The 15,070-nt window shown below is 39.7% G+C and overlaps 1 protein-coding gene across 1 annotated transcript; it reads left to right on the forward strand.

The window, feature by feature from the left end:
• Positions 1–13,410, forward strand: LOC124270751 (sodium- and chloride-dependent creatine transporter 1-like). Its single transcript, XM_046705787.1, has 8 exons — positions 1–199; positions 5,298–5,429; positions 5,860–6,139; positions 10,892–10,976; positions 11,667–11,801; positions 12,167–12,270; positions 12,704–12,828; positions 13,283–13,410. The coding sequence occupies exons 1-8, from the start codon at positions 1–3 to the stop codon at positions 13,408–13,410; spliced, it is 1,188 nt and encodes a 395-aa protein (XP_046561743.1).
• The last annotated feature ends 1,660 nt before the right edge of the window (positions 13,411–15,070 follow it).

Consider the following 15,070-nt stretch of genomic DNA (forward strand, 5'->3'; position numbering starts at 1 on the left):
ATGCTGCCAAGCCAGGAGGACAGTGGTGCAGGAGTTCCTATGACGGAGGTTTCTGGTCAAGATGAAAACAGAAGTGAACCCACACGGCAGAGAGAATCATGGAACAAACATCTGGACTACATGCTGACAATGGTTGGCTTCTGTGTTGCATTAGGAAATATTCTGAGGTTTCCCTATATCTGCAACAGAAACGGTGGAGGTAGAGGTGTTATATCTATATATTGTTTTGTGACAGTAGATCATTGATAGCTATTTCTGATGATTGGTATAACTGAATGAAAGGCATGTGATTTCTCATGAACTGCCCCACTTGTTTACACCAAGGGATTAACTCCTTAGCTCCCATTCTGGGAAAGAATACCTTGTGTACAAATTTGATCTACCATCGGGACTTATTACCTATTGTAACATAGCTATCCAACAAAGGGTCACTTTACATTTTGATTCCCCCCTTGAACTAAACTAAAAACTTAACCGGGAATCAATCTGTAAAAGAACCAGGTGTGAAACGATTGTATCCTAATATTGACTAATCAATACAAATGTATCACGATGGCAGTACACATTCAAGGGGAATACAATACAAGAGCAGTCATTGTGGCAATAGGGAATGTATCTCGGCCTGACAGTGTATAATGATCATCACACACAGTGCTGATCTTCTAGTAACTTGATATGTAATGTGGTATGAAAAGCAATAGTTAACTATCCTTATATTCCTTAGCAAAATATGCTGGAAAGTTCGACACAAGGTCAGATGATTCGGGAATATGCTCCTCATAGCCTTTAACAGATCGTCCTGTCTAAATCTGGTACAAGTGTTAATATAGCACACCCCTGCCCCTCTCTGAATACCACATGTACACGGTATTAAAACAACATCATCAGCCACACAGTAGATGGGTCCCGAGCGAGAGCCGAAGTCAGTTGTACTCCCTTTAATAACTCATTGTTGTTCAATACCGAGAATTTACGGTTACACTACTTTGTTCCTGCCACATTGTCATCGTAATCCTTATCATGCGCGTTTCAGTATAATTTGTAAATAGGGCTGCATGCCTAAAAGGCAGGAGATCTATTGTAATCGTTAGAATTAGCTCTGTATGCCTCCTTTGCATTGCAACCTGGGAATCGCCTGGTGACATCATCAACAAATGGGGAAAACATTAGCCCAAACCCAAAGAGACAAACAAACCCGGTTAATATTTAAGTGTTTGTACTTGATAAAATCATAGCTTCAACTGAAAGGAATAATACCGTAATGGTATGAGGTATATAAAGGTCAACGGCAGAAAATAAATAATTTCAATTATTCCCAAAACCAGATTCCAAAATGACCCAGAACAATGCCTCTACTCCGTTCCAGTACGTCTTTTTAGTGTGGTACATATCTATTGTGCAACTATTTCACCTTTTCAGTTAGTTCGAATAAATTTGATATTGTAATTTACAATACATTCCACTTCCTTACTTTATCAGATACATTTGAATTTGAGTCTTTATGGTGCATTATGGGATAATGTTTACCTTGTTTGGGTGTCTTTCCCGGTAAATCAATGAGCGTACTGTACGGGCCAATGACTCAATTTCAATAAATGTTGTCTCGTCTTCTGTATCAGTGCACACTAATCTCCCCTTTATACACTGGACCTTGAAGGTGTGGAACGTATGGATGTAGAACCATCATCGTCTTTTATCCGGGTCATCCAATTAGTCTGACATTGGACACTGATGCTACCATCAACATGGTATGTGCGTCATTCGCCACTGTCATTCATCTCCTTATGTCCAGGATACAAATAAGAAGTAACAAAACTGTCAGATATTGCTCGACACAAAGACATGTTCTTTACTCTGTACACCCTGCACTAACTTAGATAATTTATGAAGTTTCATTCAGTGTGTATGACTCAACCATTCCGTGTCCAACAGATATGTATAATAATAGTAATAATAATAGTGTTGCATATTATTTATCGGATGATCCTCTGGTGATGCATGTCAAGACTCATGATCAAACCAAGGAATTCCACAGCTATGTTAAGTGTGCTAAGGTTGTTGCACAAAATCTGAAATTTTAGATTTTATTGATGGCAATGTACTGGTGGACGATACAACGATGGAAGTAAACCAGGTGAAGTTATTCACCAAGTCTGCCCAGAGTCGGTCATTTGTGGAGAAGCTTTCTGAGAAACCATTGTATCGTGAGTACATGCTGTGTGTGGAACAGAACAGTAATCCCACCGACTCCTTCGCCTGGATGAAGTCGTCTGGTCTTAAATATGAAACTGAGGACTTTTTTAGCTGCCTAGGACCAGTCACTTCCCACTCGCAATCGCTAAAATTTGATTCTTAAAGAAAATATCAATATGAAATGTCGAATGTGTAATGCATGTACGGAGACATTCCAACACCTTGTCATTGGATGCCTTCCTTGGCACAAACAGCATGTCTTAAAAGACCTCGTTGTTCCTACTACCGTTTCCGCATTGCCTGTGTTTACTCTGAGGTCCATCCATGGTACGACCCTGAACATGTACAGGGCGTCATGGAAATGATGCTTTTAAACTCCTTTGGAATAGGCCCATATACAGCCTCAGAAGAATTCCAGCCAACAAACCTGATCCTTTTTTACAAACCCTTTTTTATAAAGCCAATGAATTTATTTATATCATTGAAGTTTTTGTCCCTTTGACAGCAATGTGATTGGCAAGATTCAGGAAAAGCATGATAAATATGCGGACCTCGCCTTTGAAATGTCTCGCTTGCATCCCAAGTACACTGTCTTCAGGCTCACCATTGTTCTCGGTGTCCTTGGTTTGATACCTCCTGATCTCTTGGCGCAGATCAGGAGAGTGCCCGGCTTTTCCACCGGGAGCACAGCCCTTCTGACACTCTGTGTAATGCAGAAGGCTGCAGTGTTGGGGAGCCTTCATATTCTGCAGAAAGTTTCTTGTGGGTTCGACTAGGCAGAGTTTCCTGGGAGAAGTCCCATTCGCTGTATGGGCAGCGTGTACAGGGGGCAAGGGTCGTGAGCTGATGATGAGCCTTACCAGCCTGATTTGCCAGGATCACCCGCACCCTCTCAGTTGCACTTTTATCTTAATCTGTAAGATATAATAATAATAAGGTTGCTTATATGGCACTTAATTCCATATACATGTATGCTCAGAGCGCCACAGGAAGAGTAGAAAGCACATGTCAGAGAAGCACCGGTGGAAACAAAGTGCTAGTTGAATAACAATGTTTTGAGCTGACGTTTGAATTGGGTGACATGATCTGAGTCTTCTGGCATGATGATACCCGCTGCCCAATTCGCACAAATAGCTTGGGGTTGTTCCGTTGACACATTGATAGGTGAGTGTCAAGACCTTGAACAGGATTCTCTTCTGGACTGGAAGCCAGTGCAGGGACTTAAGAATCAGTTTGATGTGGCAATGCTTTGGTGATCTAGTTACAATCCTAGCAGCTGTATTCTGGATCCTCTGTAGGCAATGTATCTGCTCTGTAGATGCGGATGCTGCCGACGTTTGTCAATGTAGAAGTAGCAATTTCTGACTAAGGCTGTCACTTGTTATTCCATGGAGAGTGAGATGTCGAGATAAACTCCCAGGTGTTTCAGACATGATTAGAAGGGAATATCAGATCCATCAACTGTTATGTGGTTATATTCAAACTTCCAAAGGCGAACTGGAGGACTAATCATCATAGTCTCTGTTTTCTCGGCCTTCACCATCATCCAGGATTGCACATTGTTATGCAGGTTTCCATTGTTCTGGTGCAGTGTTCCTGAGATGTAGCATCCACACCACATGTGTCAGACAACTGGGTGTCGTCCGCGTAGAAGTGATAGTGGACACTGATGAGATGACATTACTGATTGGTCTTGTGTACATGATAAACAAAACGAGGCCAAGTACAGAACCTTGGGAACACGCAGTTTAGACCTTTTGAGTCTGAGTTGGAACCATTGATTGTAACATATTTGAAACGATCGGCGAGGTAGAAGCTAACCATTTCAGGACCACACCATCAAAACCACAGTCACTTAGTAGGCGTGGGGTTAAGATGTCATGGTAAATGGTGTCGAATGCCGAGGACAGATCGAGAAGTACCAGCATTGCAAAGTCACCATTATACACGATGACCCCTAGATCTTTTTCAAGGCAGCTTCAGTACTGTGTGCTGCTCTATAAGCCGAGTTTAACTTGCCAAAGTGGCTGTGTGCATTGAGATTGGGCCCTGTTTTGATCAGATTTGGGACAGGAAAAGCAGGTTGGAGACCCGCCGGTACTTTTGCAGAGTTTGGGGATCGAGATGTTTTCTTGATGTGGGGTTTGACAAAGACAGTTTGGAATGTTTTAGGCACAATACCAGGTTCAAGACTCAAATTGGTGACGATCGTGATATCTCGCAGCAGACTGCCAATCACTTCTAGAGGTAGTTTGGTGGGTACTGGATCTATAGAACATGAAGTCGGTTTTGAGCTCTGGATAAATTTGAAGGTGTCATCTTCATTAAATTGAAGGAAACTGTCGATAGTTGAGCTGCATGCAGGTGTAGACCGTGTCTCAACGGATGTGTTTCGAAGGGATCCGCTGATGTTTGCTATCTCATCATGAAAGAACTGAACAAGCGTCTTGGCGAGACTGACGTCAGCACAACAATGATCTGGAAGGATAACGTCAGTTGATTTACCCATACAGATGGTTCTATCAAGTCACAAGGAGTTGCATCTATTCCATGTGAATCAACATGGCAAAACATAACTTGCTTATCATAAAAAGGGATTTTGTAATTCTATGCTAAAGAAGAATCCAATATATTGGATGAGTTGGGAACGTAAACACACTGCACCTTTAAATCACTGCACCTTCATCTCTATCCCAGATCTTTAGTGAGAGTAGACTTTGAGTTCAGGCCTACAAAAAAAACTCTCCCAAGGTTCTTTCTCTGAAGACAATCCAGTGTTTTGATAACAGCTGGCAAGGGCAGAATTGGCCACATTAATAGAAAATCTCATATTCTCTTGTGGTCCATGTTTTCGCATCTTCTCGACTTTATTTAGTTAGCTCACCTGTAAGACGCTTCTTACGATATCCTGATCCATTCTAGGCTAAATAAAGATTACGTGTTCACAAAACAATGTTACATCATTCATACATGCGTGTTATACGAAGACAAACAACACAAGCCCATCAACACTTTACCTACTTCGCTGACAAACATTCAGAAATAAATATAATAATTTGAAGCTTATGCGATTACCTAAAACTGGAACTACATATTTTTTCCAGGAGCTTTCCTCATCCCCTTCATCCTGCTCCTTTGTATCACTGGGTTCCCATCGTTCTTCGTAGAGGCGACCATCTGTCAGTTTTCTGGGAAAGGCGCAAAGCAAGTTTGGAGCTTCTGTCCCATGCTTAAAGGTCAGTGTCTAATTATATAATCATTGACTATACAGGATCAGTATCTAAGTGACGAAGTGATGGTTCTATAACTACTGATTATTTCTATGTTGTCACCTTCATGAGTGCTACAATGTGTAGACATATCACTATATACTCTTTGAAAGGTAGCAAAGGGCATGAAACGTTGTTACAGAATGAACACTATTGCAAGGGGTTGTTGAACCATCTATGAAACAGTACGCTACCTATCTTAGCATGTCCAACAGTTAGGTAAGGTTTATTATCTGAAAACAGGATTGAATAGGAACTAAATTACCAAAAAGACAAAGGTAATCCTATTTATCCGAATGGATCTAGGTTACATTTAGTCAGTAGCAACGTATTCTGGTTGTGAGAAGCAGCCATTAGAGTAATGACATTAGGTTGTCAGGTTTTGTTTTATATTTAGGGGTTGGTGTTGGCTCTCTATTGATGAACTGTTTGTACATGCCCTACTACACCCTCTTCCTGGCCTGGTCCATCTACTACATGGTGAAGTCCTGCTCCAGCGTCTTGCCCTGGACAACTTGTGGCAACACCTGGAACACCGACCTGTGTGTGGAAGACGAGAATACAACCTACAATAGTAACGGGACAAATATGGCAGGGAATACATCAGAAACTATCACCTTATCGGAGCATGGGGAAAATGGAACTTTGGCTCGCACACCTGCTGAGGAATTTTTTCGGTGAGATATACACTACCAACAAAAGGAAGGTATCACCGACTTCACTTGACCCACAAATAGAAACAAAAACGTATGTGAGATCTATTATATTTATTTTACAAACAGAAATCGTTTTCCAATAATGCAACTGAAAATGCATTGTAATGCTAGTATTGCACTTGCCACAATTCATTAAGATAGAGTCAAGGGATCAAAGCACACAAATCAGAATCCATTCAAAAGCTTAAAGAGTCAAATAATGAGACAGAAGTCAGGGGACACGACATCCATATCGAACATGACCACCGTGGGCATCCATACACGCCAACACACATCTCCTCATTGACGTCGTAAGTCGATGAATGACGACAGCAGGAATCCTTTTCAATAAGTCTGTTCAAGTTCCTTCCGGTAGCATCCGTACCTCCTATACTGTAACATAGGAGGTACGAATGCTACGACAAAAGTTACAAGATCTTAAGCTTACGAGAGCTTTGTGAAACGGGGCCCTGGTCCTGTTGGTCTCTGGCCACAAGTGTCGCCCATACCATCACACCTCCTCCATTGTAAGGATGGACTTATTGAACGCAGTTTGGTGCCAGTCGCTCTCCTCTACGTTGAAAAACTCGAACTCTGACTTCGTTTCTGAAGAAAGTGAACCTACTTTCATCTGTAATGACCACTCTGCCAGTCTTGTCGCTGCAACCGACGAACAGTTCATGTCAATTGCAGTATGTGTTGACAGTGTAGACGGGTCAAGGTCATTGAACGGAAGTTGTCTAGGACTGTTCGTCTGCTGATGGTGCTGTCGCCGTCACGAATCTGTTCCGGAGGTGGATCTGCTGGATGTAGCGGTCTTCGACCAGTGTCGTCATTCCTGGTCTTCCCGATCTTGGGCGGTACTGGGTCTGGCCTGTTTGCTGGTAGCAGTTTATCAAATTGCAGTTGAAGGTTCTTGTCAGCTGGCGTTGCAAAATCCCTATAGTGGCCATACCGATCGTTGCTCTAGCGTAAGTCTTTGCATATTGTGGTATTTCTTTCTGGTTACTGCATGCTTGCTCTGTCCAACAAACTCTGATTATATAAGCTGTGATTAGATATAACAACCGTGATCTTATGCAGAAGAATTGGGACACCCAAGTAGGTATCAATATATTACATGCAATGAACACCTGCTTGGGTAGTCAGACCAGAGGTTGAAGGTTGAAGTGCCATAAAGCTAATATCCCCCTGAGAGGCTATGCAAGTCCATCTGCCAGTTTTTAATCGTAGTATATGCGTTACTACAATTTATGGCCAGATTCGTCTACAATTGCTGACATCTGAAGGGGTGGTTAAATCCAGCTAGGATCCATGCAGGAAACAAATGTACTGTAAGTCCCCATGGTCCCAAGTATGGTGATATACTTTAGTTGTTGGCAATCTACAGCCTGTTTTTAGATTGTTTTGCCATCTATAGTTACAATGTTTTAGATTTAATTACTAGTTTTACATTTATATCTGCGTCTTCTAGCTGTTTTTACTGTCCTACTGGCAGGTTCATAGTATACCTTTACTTATTACGAAATTATTATTAAAATCACACACTCCTACCTCGTTGGGCTAAATATATGTGGTTTACACATCTCACCGAGGGAGATTATTTGGTCGATGCCATCTCCACATTTACCTCAATGATACTTAAAATAGACTATGTCTTAGCTTCTGCACATTTATTTGACAAAGTGCTAGATTTTGCTATACCTACTAAAGCAGAGTCCTCTCACCTCCCGTTAACCTTAGATTTACGTGCGCATCACCCACCAGTACAGCCAAAGACTATGAGTGGTAAATATAAATCTGATCATGAAGCATACAAATTTGTTTGGAATAGCAAGATGTTGTCGCAATTCAGAAATAATCTACTATCGGATGATATACAAGACTTATTTGATAAATCTGTTGATGTAGCATTCACTGATATAAGTCAATGTGTAGATTATGTCGTAGAAGCATTGTGTCTAGCTGCTTTTGATATGAAAAGACGGATACGCCCCTTTTCAGAAAAACATAATACGAATATCTGGTATGATGAAGAATGTAATCATTTAAAAAAAGAACGGTGTAAATTTCTTAACTCCTTCCGAAAAGATAAAACCTGCAATCCCTGGAGAGATATCACAAAGCTAGAAACAGATATAATACAACCTGCAAGGAAAAGAGAAAGGCATTTATGGAACAGAAAAGAAAAAACCTAGAAAATAATATAAATGATGCGAAAAAATTCTGGTATGAACTTAAAACACTAAATCCTAAGAAAAGCCAAAATAATAACATTGAAATCGACGAATGGTTCAATTACTTTCAGTCATTATTCTCTACCTCTGATAACAACCCAGATCCAAATCGACAAGACTATGTGAACGATACTGAGTCTACTCATTTTTCAGGTGTAGCCTCCGACATATTGGATGCCCCAATAAGTAGAGATGAAATACTTAACAGTATACAACATCTAAAGTGTAATAAGGCACCAGGATTAGACAACATCCTCCCGGAATTTTTCAAACATTCATCTGATCTTTTACTTCCATATCTTGAGCTTATTTTCAATATTATCCTCGACACTGGGAACTTTCCTGAATCTTGGTCAGTTGGCATTCTTCTCCCAGTCTATAAACAGGGTGACCCTAAATATACCAATAACTACCGTGGAATAACTGTACTTAGTATATTTGGCATGTTATTTACTTACATTATCAACAAAAGATTAGTTAAATGGACTGACGTCATGGATCAGATATACGAGGGTCAAGCGGGCTTTAGGGAGGGATATACAACAACAGATAATATCTTTATACTGTATAGCCTAATACAAAGATACCTCAGCTCAAAAGGTGGACAGTTCTACGCACTATTCGTTGATTTTGCAAAGGCTTTCGATTCTGTGCAGCGGGATAAACTATGGAGACTTCTACAATCGCACGGTCTTAGTAGTAAAATGAATAAAATGTTGAAGAGTATATACGAAAATGTTAAAGTGTGTGTAAGGAATCAGCATGAATTATCTGAACCTTTCATTAGTGAACTAGGTGTTAGACAAGGCTGTATTTTAATCCCTTTCCTTTTACGTTTTCATTAATGAATTAGCAATACAAATATGTGACACATGTACGAATGGGATTCAACTACACCCAGATACAATACAACTATTTCTGCTACTCTTTGCCGATGATATTGTACTATTCTCTAGTACTGTTAGCGGTTTACAGAAACAAATAGATGAATTAGACAAATTTTCTGACCAATATAAATTGTGTGTAAACAGAGACAAAACCAAAATTATCGTCTTTAAGAAAGGTGGAAAGCTCTCTAAATTAGAAAAATGGTATTATAAAGGGCAACTACTCAAAACTACCAGTGTTTATAAGTATCTTGGTGTATATTTTTGTAATAGCCTTTCCTGGTCCAAACACACAAAACAAGCGTCAGCACAAGCCTTGAAAATCCTAATCGATGTTTGTAAAAATATGAGATCGTTGGGTGAAATGTCCTTTAACACATTCTTTAAAATATTCGATATGAAGATAAGTCCAATACTTCTATATGGCTCTGAAATATGGGGATTACAACAATATGACAGTACTGAAAGAGTTCATTTATATGCATGCAAAAAGTTTCTTGGTGTAAAACCGAACACATGTAATAGGATGGTTTACGGAGAATTAGGTAGATTCCCCTTGTTTATATACTCTTCCATTAAAGCCATAAAGTATTGGGTAAGATTACTGCATATGCCATGCCATAGGTTTCCGAAAAAATGTTATGATATGATGAAATTGTATGACGAAAATGGGAAAAGAAATTGGGTGAAAGATATTAGGGAGTTGTTGTACAAAATTGGTTATGGTTATGTGTGGTGTGATCACAATGTTCAGTTGCATACCAATTTTATCATATCATTTACACAAAGAATGAAAGATATCTATTTCCAGTCTTGGTCGGAATCACTACTTCTATCCACAAAATGTTTATACTATAATCAATGGAAATCGGACATACGTTTTGAAGACTATTTAGCAAAACTCGGCGTAAAGAAGTTCCGTATAGCTCTCTCTCGGTTTCGTTGCTCTTCCCATGAATTATTTATTGAAACTGGCAGGTATGCAGGTATACAAAGAGAAAACAAAATATGTCAGTTATGTGATATGAGTACTGTTGAGGATGAACTACATTTTCTTCTAATCTGTCCTGTTTATACGACTCTACGAACAAAATACCTAAAGCCATACTATTATAAGCATCCAAGTGTAAGAACATTAATTTCACTATTAACAGATACTACCACATCAATATTACAGAATCTGGCAATGTACATCTATTTCGCTATGAGATTAAGAAAAAGTATTGTTGCAGAAAAGAATTTATAAATGACTTCTATCTACTCATGTAAACTCTAAATGTACTACAGGCCTGTGCCCTTTTAAAGTACTGAAATAAAGATTGATTGATTGATACTTAAAATGACTGTCCTTTTTCAAAGGCATGAATCTGACCTACGGGATACCATAACAAGAATGACCTTTTATGCGTTTCGCTCACAGGTGTATATATAACAAGACTGCCTTTAGTAATAATTGTAATTGAGATATTTCAGATGTATACTCGTTCAATTTAGACATGCTTGACCAGCCGAATGTTGCATCCGATATGCGCGTCAGAACACATAATATTACATACATCGCCCATACGCTGCTCTATGTCAAACTAACATAGCCAATATGTGATTTTCAGGTACAATGTGCTGAATGTCTCATCTGGATTGGAGGACGTGGGAGCTGTACAGTGGCACATAGTTGGATGCCTGTGTGCATCCTATGTAATAATCTTTATATGTTTAATTCGTGGAATCAAGTCTTCTGGTAAGGTAATTCTAATGAAAAACATATCCTGAATTGTAATATGAGACAAATCTGTTTGCGATGCATCGTGTGTTGCAAATGAATATGTGTAGGGTGAAAAACCCAGTTTCCCCCACACCTGTTCCACTGACATCTTTGCAAGTCCAAGTTTGATACCTTCTGGTAGAGTGAGTGAGTGAGTTAAGATTTTAAGTCACATCGGCAATATTTCAGCCATATCGTGACTAAATCGAGTTATAAATATATTAACAATTAAAGGTAATTTCTAAAATCATCAAAGGACAGTAAAACAACTTGATATAAATATAAAATCAGTAATTAAATCTAAAATATTTGCTGTTGTGACTATTAATCTTAATCTATGATTCAACTTTCATTCCGTTATCATAACGTACATGACTACGAAATAAACACGAACACGAAAGCTTGAACACGAAAACATAGTCACAACAAAATGGAGTTGAGGAAATACCATCTCCAACTTTCATGGAGACCTTGTACTGATCAGTAGATACTCGGTAAAGTGATGGTTTTGTGGCGTTAAATTCATAGTGTATGAATAAAACAAGAAATAGGACAACCGAAGTAAGAAAACATCCCTAATATTAGACAGGGACAAACATGTGAGGATTTGTTCCTGACTACAGGCTGTGTATGTGACCGCACTCCTGCCGTACGTCCTCCTCGTCTCCATCTTCATCACAGTAATGCAAGAGCCAGGTGCTCTAAATGGTCTGTACCACTACGTCATCCCGGACTTCAACAAACTTCTCGATATACAGGTGGGCAACCAGTTGGGTAGGATGTACACCAAGTAACCTTACTAACATCACTTGGTCATAACAACAGTATCATTCAGATGGAATTGTAAATATAAGGTATCTTACAAATCCCCAGACACTAGCATTTGGAGTCAGTCATTACCAGCAATGTAATGTGCCGTCTTTGGAAGCCTATATTTCCCAACACAGAGGAGTAAAATTGGCATTATTTTAGAAATACAAAAAACGCAGAGAAAAGATGGTAACATATTCCCTGTCATATTGCTACTTGTCTGTGATTCTGAGGAAGACATACTGACTGTTGATTACTATTCAACTGAACTAAATCATACGTGTAGACCGGACTATGAATTTCATGCCTACAGGTGTGGCTTGAAGCATGTTTGCAAGTGTTCTATTCACTTGGAGTTGGCTTTGGGATGATTGGCACTGCTGCGAGCTACAACAGCTTCCATGAATCATGTCTGAAGTGAGTAATCAGCACATCCGTGCAATTGTTTAAGCAGCACCAACTTAACCAGTCACGTAATGCCCAAAGTATGTGATTATCTTTAATAGAAACCATGACTATTTTTTGTCTCCAAACGTAATATTTGTTCGACAATAAAAGCAGTCCAATATTAAGAAAATGTGATCATGATTTAAACCTAAGTCATAACGGTTTCTTGCTTGGAAAAGACATCATCAGACCGGAAGTGCTTTGAAAAGAACAAAGCTAGAATCATTGGATATTCTGTTTAAGGTGTTATTGTAGTAGAGAGGCAAACCCTCCAATGCCCGTAATACAATCACAGAGAGTTGTTCTGCGTTGCTTTATTGATGAAACCTGGACATTTTCCAGAAAACTAATAATAGGGATTTTTACGGTTATCTCGAAAATATGTACATGTGTACATTCACAGAAATTCCCTCATACTGACAATAGTCTCCGAAGGAACCAGTATCTTCTCTGGCCTCGTGACGTTTGCTACCCTCGGGTTCATGTCACAGAAAGCGGATGTTCCCATTGAGACTGTTGTGGCAAATGGTAGGTACCTGATCTGCACTGTTCAAGTACAGATAATTTAGCATTTTCTCTGAATTTGACAACCACTGAATAATAGGAGAAGTTGTTCTTGACACGTACGTTGTTCCTCCTACAGACATTGCATGTTTATAGATCTATTTTAAAACAAGTCACCTCAAGGCTCATAGAAATAGTCCAAGCAAGTTCAGTAAGTATTTACTGCAGATCTATGATACAAGATAAATATCATCTTCCAGAAGGCATGTATGTTATATACATTATTCATTTATACGTATATACTTTGAAATACGCATTACCGATTTGAGGAAGAAAAATAACATAGATAGCAATTTATCAATGTTAATAGTTTCTAAATGGCATGGTGATTATGCAATAATTCCCGGACAGAAAACATGTGATGTTGCCACTCAGGCTTAGTGCAGTAGTTCCTAAAAGGTTGCACCCCTGTCAACAGAGCCAGTGTTGTGTGTGGCCTCCATCGGACCTGACACTAGCACGGATATGTGGTCAAATCAAGCAAGTTGGCTGGTGGTGGCTGACATCGTTAAGCCCCTCTCGCCAGTTCATCCAACAAATGTGTAATGAGGTCCGAATCTGGTTCATAGTCATCACACCATCCATGAACCGTGAAAACTTGTGTCATTCTTGCTGCATGAGGACGTTCATTAACATGCTGGAAGAGCAACTGACGTTGGGGTCGTTGGTGACGTCGCAACAACAACATCTTGAAATTCATCCCCATGGATACCAACGTCATTTGGGTTGCCTGGGCTTTTCCGTGAACATTCTCTCAGATTTCACATATACAAATAATATAAATGTTTGTCATTTAAGCAATGTCACGTTATGTTAAATTTTTGCCTTTCCATTGAAGGTCCTGGTTTGGGATTTGTAACTTATCCAGCAGCTTTGGCCCAACTTCCACTTCCTCAACTGTGGTCATTCCTGTTCTTTCTGATGCTGTTGATGGTTGGACTGGACACACAGGTACTGCGTGGTCAATAGTATCTGGTACATTCTTGACTCAATATTCAGCTATACCTTGACACTCGTAAATGGTTTATAACACCAGAATCGGAAATCTGAGGTCATGGTTAATTATATCCTTGCAAAGAATTACATCAGTTTTTCAGGTGTAGGTTGTCTTTGTTGTGGGCTTCTTTTGTCCGTCACCACATGGATCTTTTTGGTTTTTCACCTTTCTGCCGGTTTAAAAAATATATCATCTTGCCGTGGAAGAAGGGTAGGAAACCTACGCAAACAATTTCCCAAGTGTTCTAGCCTTAACATATTGTTAGTGTGAATGAGATTAGTTAAACGGATCTTTGAACAGTATTTCAGTGATATAATCCGAGATGAAGTAATTCTCACACGTTTGCCACTTGAGTGAAACCAATGAGCGCAGCTAAGGTGCTGACACATCTGTAATTCCAATAGTCTTTCCAGAATTGTTAGCAACGAATAAGCGAAATGAGTCATATGTGAAGTATGGTCACTCGCGTCCCCGATAGTTCGAGAACTGAGACAATCATTGTTCGCCATATCTCAAGCAGCAGAGACATGTGTGTTCCTAAAGCTGAATACCGGGAACGACATGGATTAATATTGATGTCCTGAACAACTTTACCAACTCACCAACCGACTACGCGTACCAAACATTATGAAGATAAAACTGTAACAGGGGTAAGGAATGCTGTGCTGAATATATTGTCAGGAAAGAAACGAAAAAGGGCAGAAACGTGACAAAAAAGTCCGACTATTGGACCAGGTTGATCAGATATGATCATAAGATGTGAATGTGGATGTCAAAAGCTATGCTCTACTCGTGACTGACCCAGATCTTGTACTACCGCCGCCCAAGGTAGCTACATACAAGGGTACCTACCCATCGACGTGAAAGAACTCATCAACGCCAACCTCACCAGAAATACTGGGTATATGGACCAGACAGTGTGCACGACAGATGTCCAGTTTTTATTTTGACACCTCAACAACTAAATCAAATCATATTTCCAATATCACCAAAATATGATTTTGTGGTTGTTCTTTTTTATGCATTGTATTTCCCTCGTAATCCGCAAGCTGAACAATTAACTGTTGTTCTTCCAGTTCCTGGCAATTGAAGTCCTAGTTTCTGCTCTCATTGATCAGTATCCGCGTCAGTTGGGGACGAGGAGGATGCTGGTAACAGGAGGATACTGTCTGGTAGTGTTCCTTCTGGGAATCATATTCTGCACACAGG

This window comes from Haliotis rubra, unplaced genomic scaffold (genome assembly GCF_003918875.1).
Source record: "Haliotis rubra isolate DU_JTF1 unplaced genomic scaffold, ASM391887v1 Scf1540, whole genome shotgun sequence".
Taxonomy (NCBI): Eukaryota; Metazoa; Mollusca; class Gastropoda; order Lepetellida; family Haliotidae; genus Haliotis; species Haliotis rubra.

Excerpts from the sequence above, each read along its gene's own strand:
- LOC124270751 (XM_046705787.1), top strand. The coding sequence starts at position 1 with ATGCTGCCAAGCCAGGAGGACAGTGGTGCAGGAGTTCCTATGACGGAG. Across the intron at positions 200-5,297 it reads CTGCAACAGAAACGGTGGAG|GAGCTTTCCTCATCCCCTTC; the intron begins GTAGAGGTGTTA and ends TATTTTTTCCAG. Across the intron at positions 5,430-5,859 it reads CTTCTGTCCCATGCTTAAAG|GGGTTGGTGTTGGCTCTCTA; the intron begins GTCAGTGTCTAA and ends TTTTATATTTAG.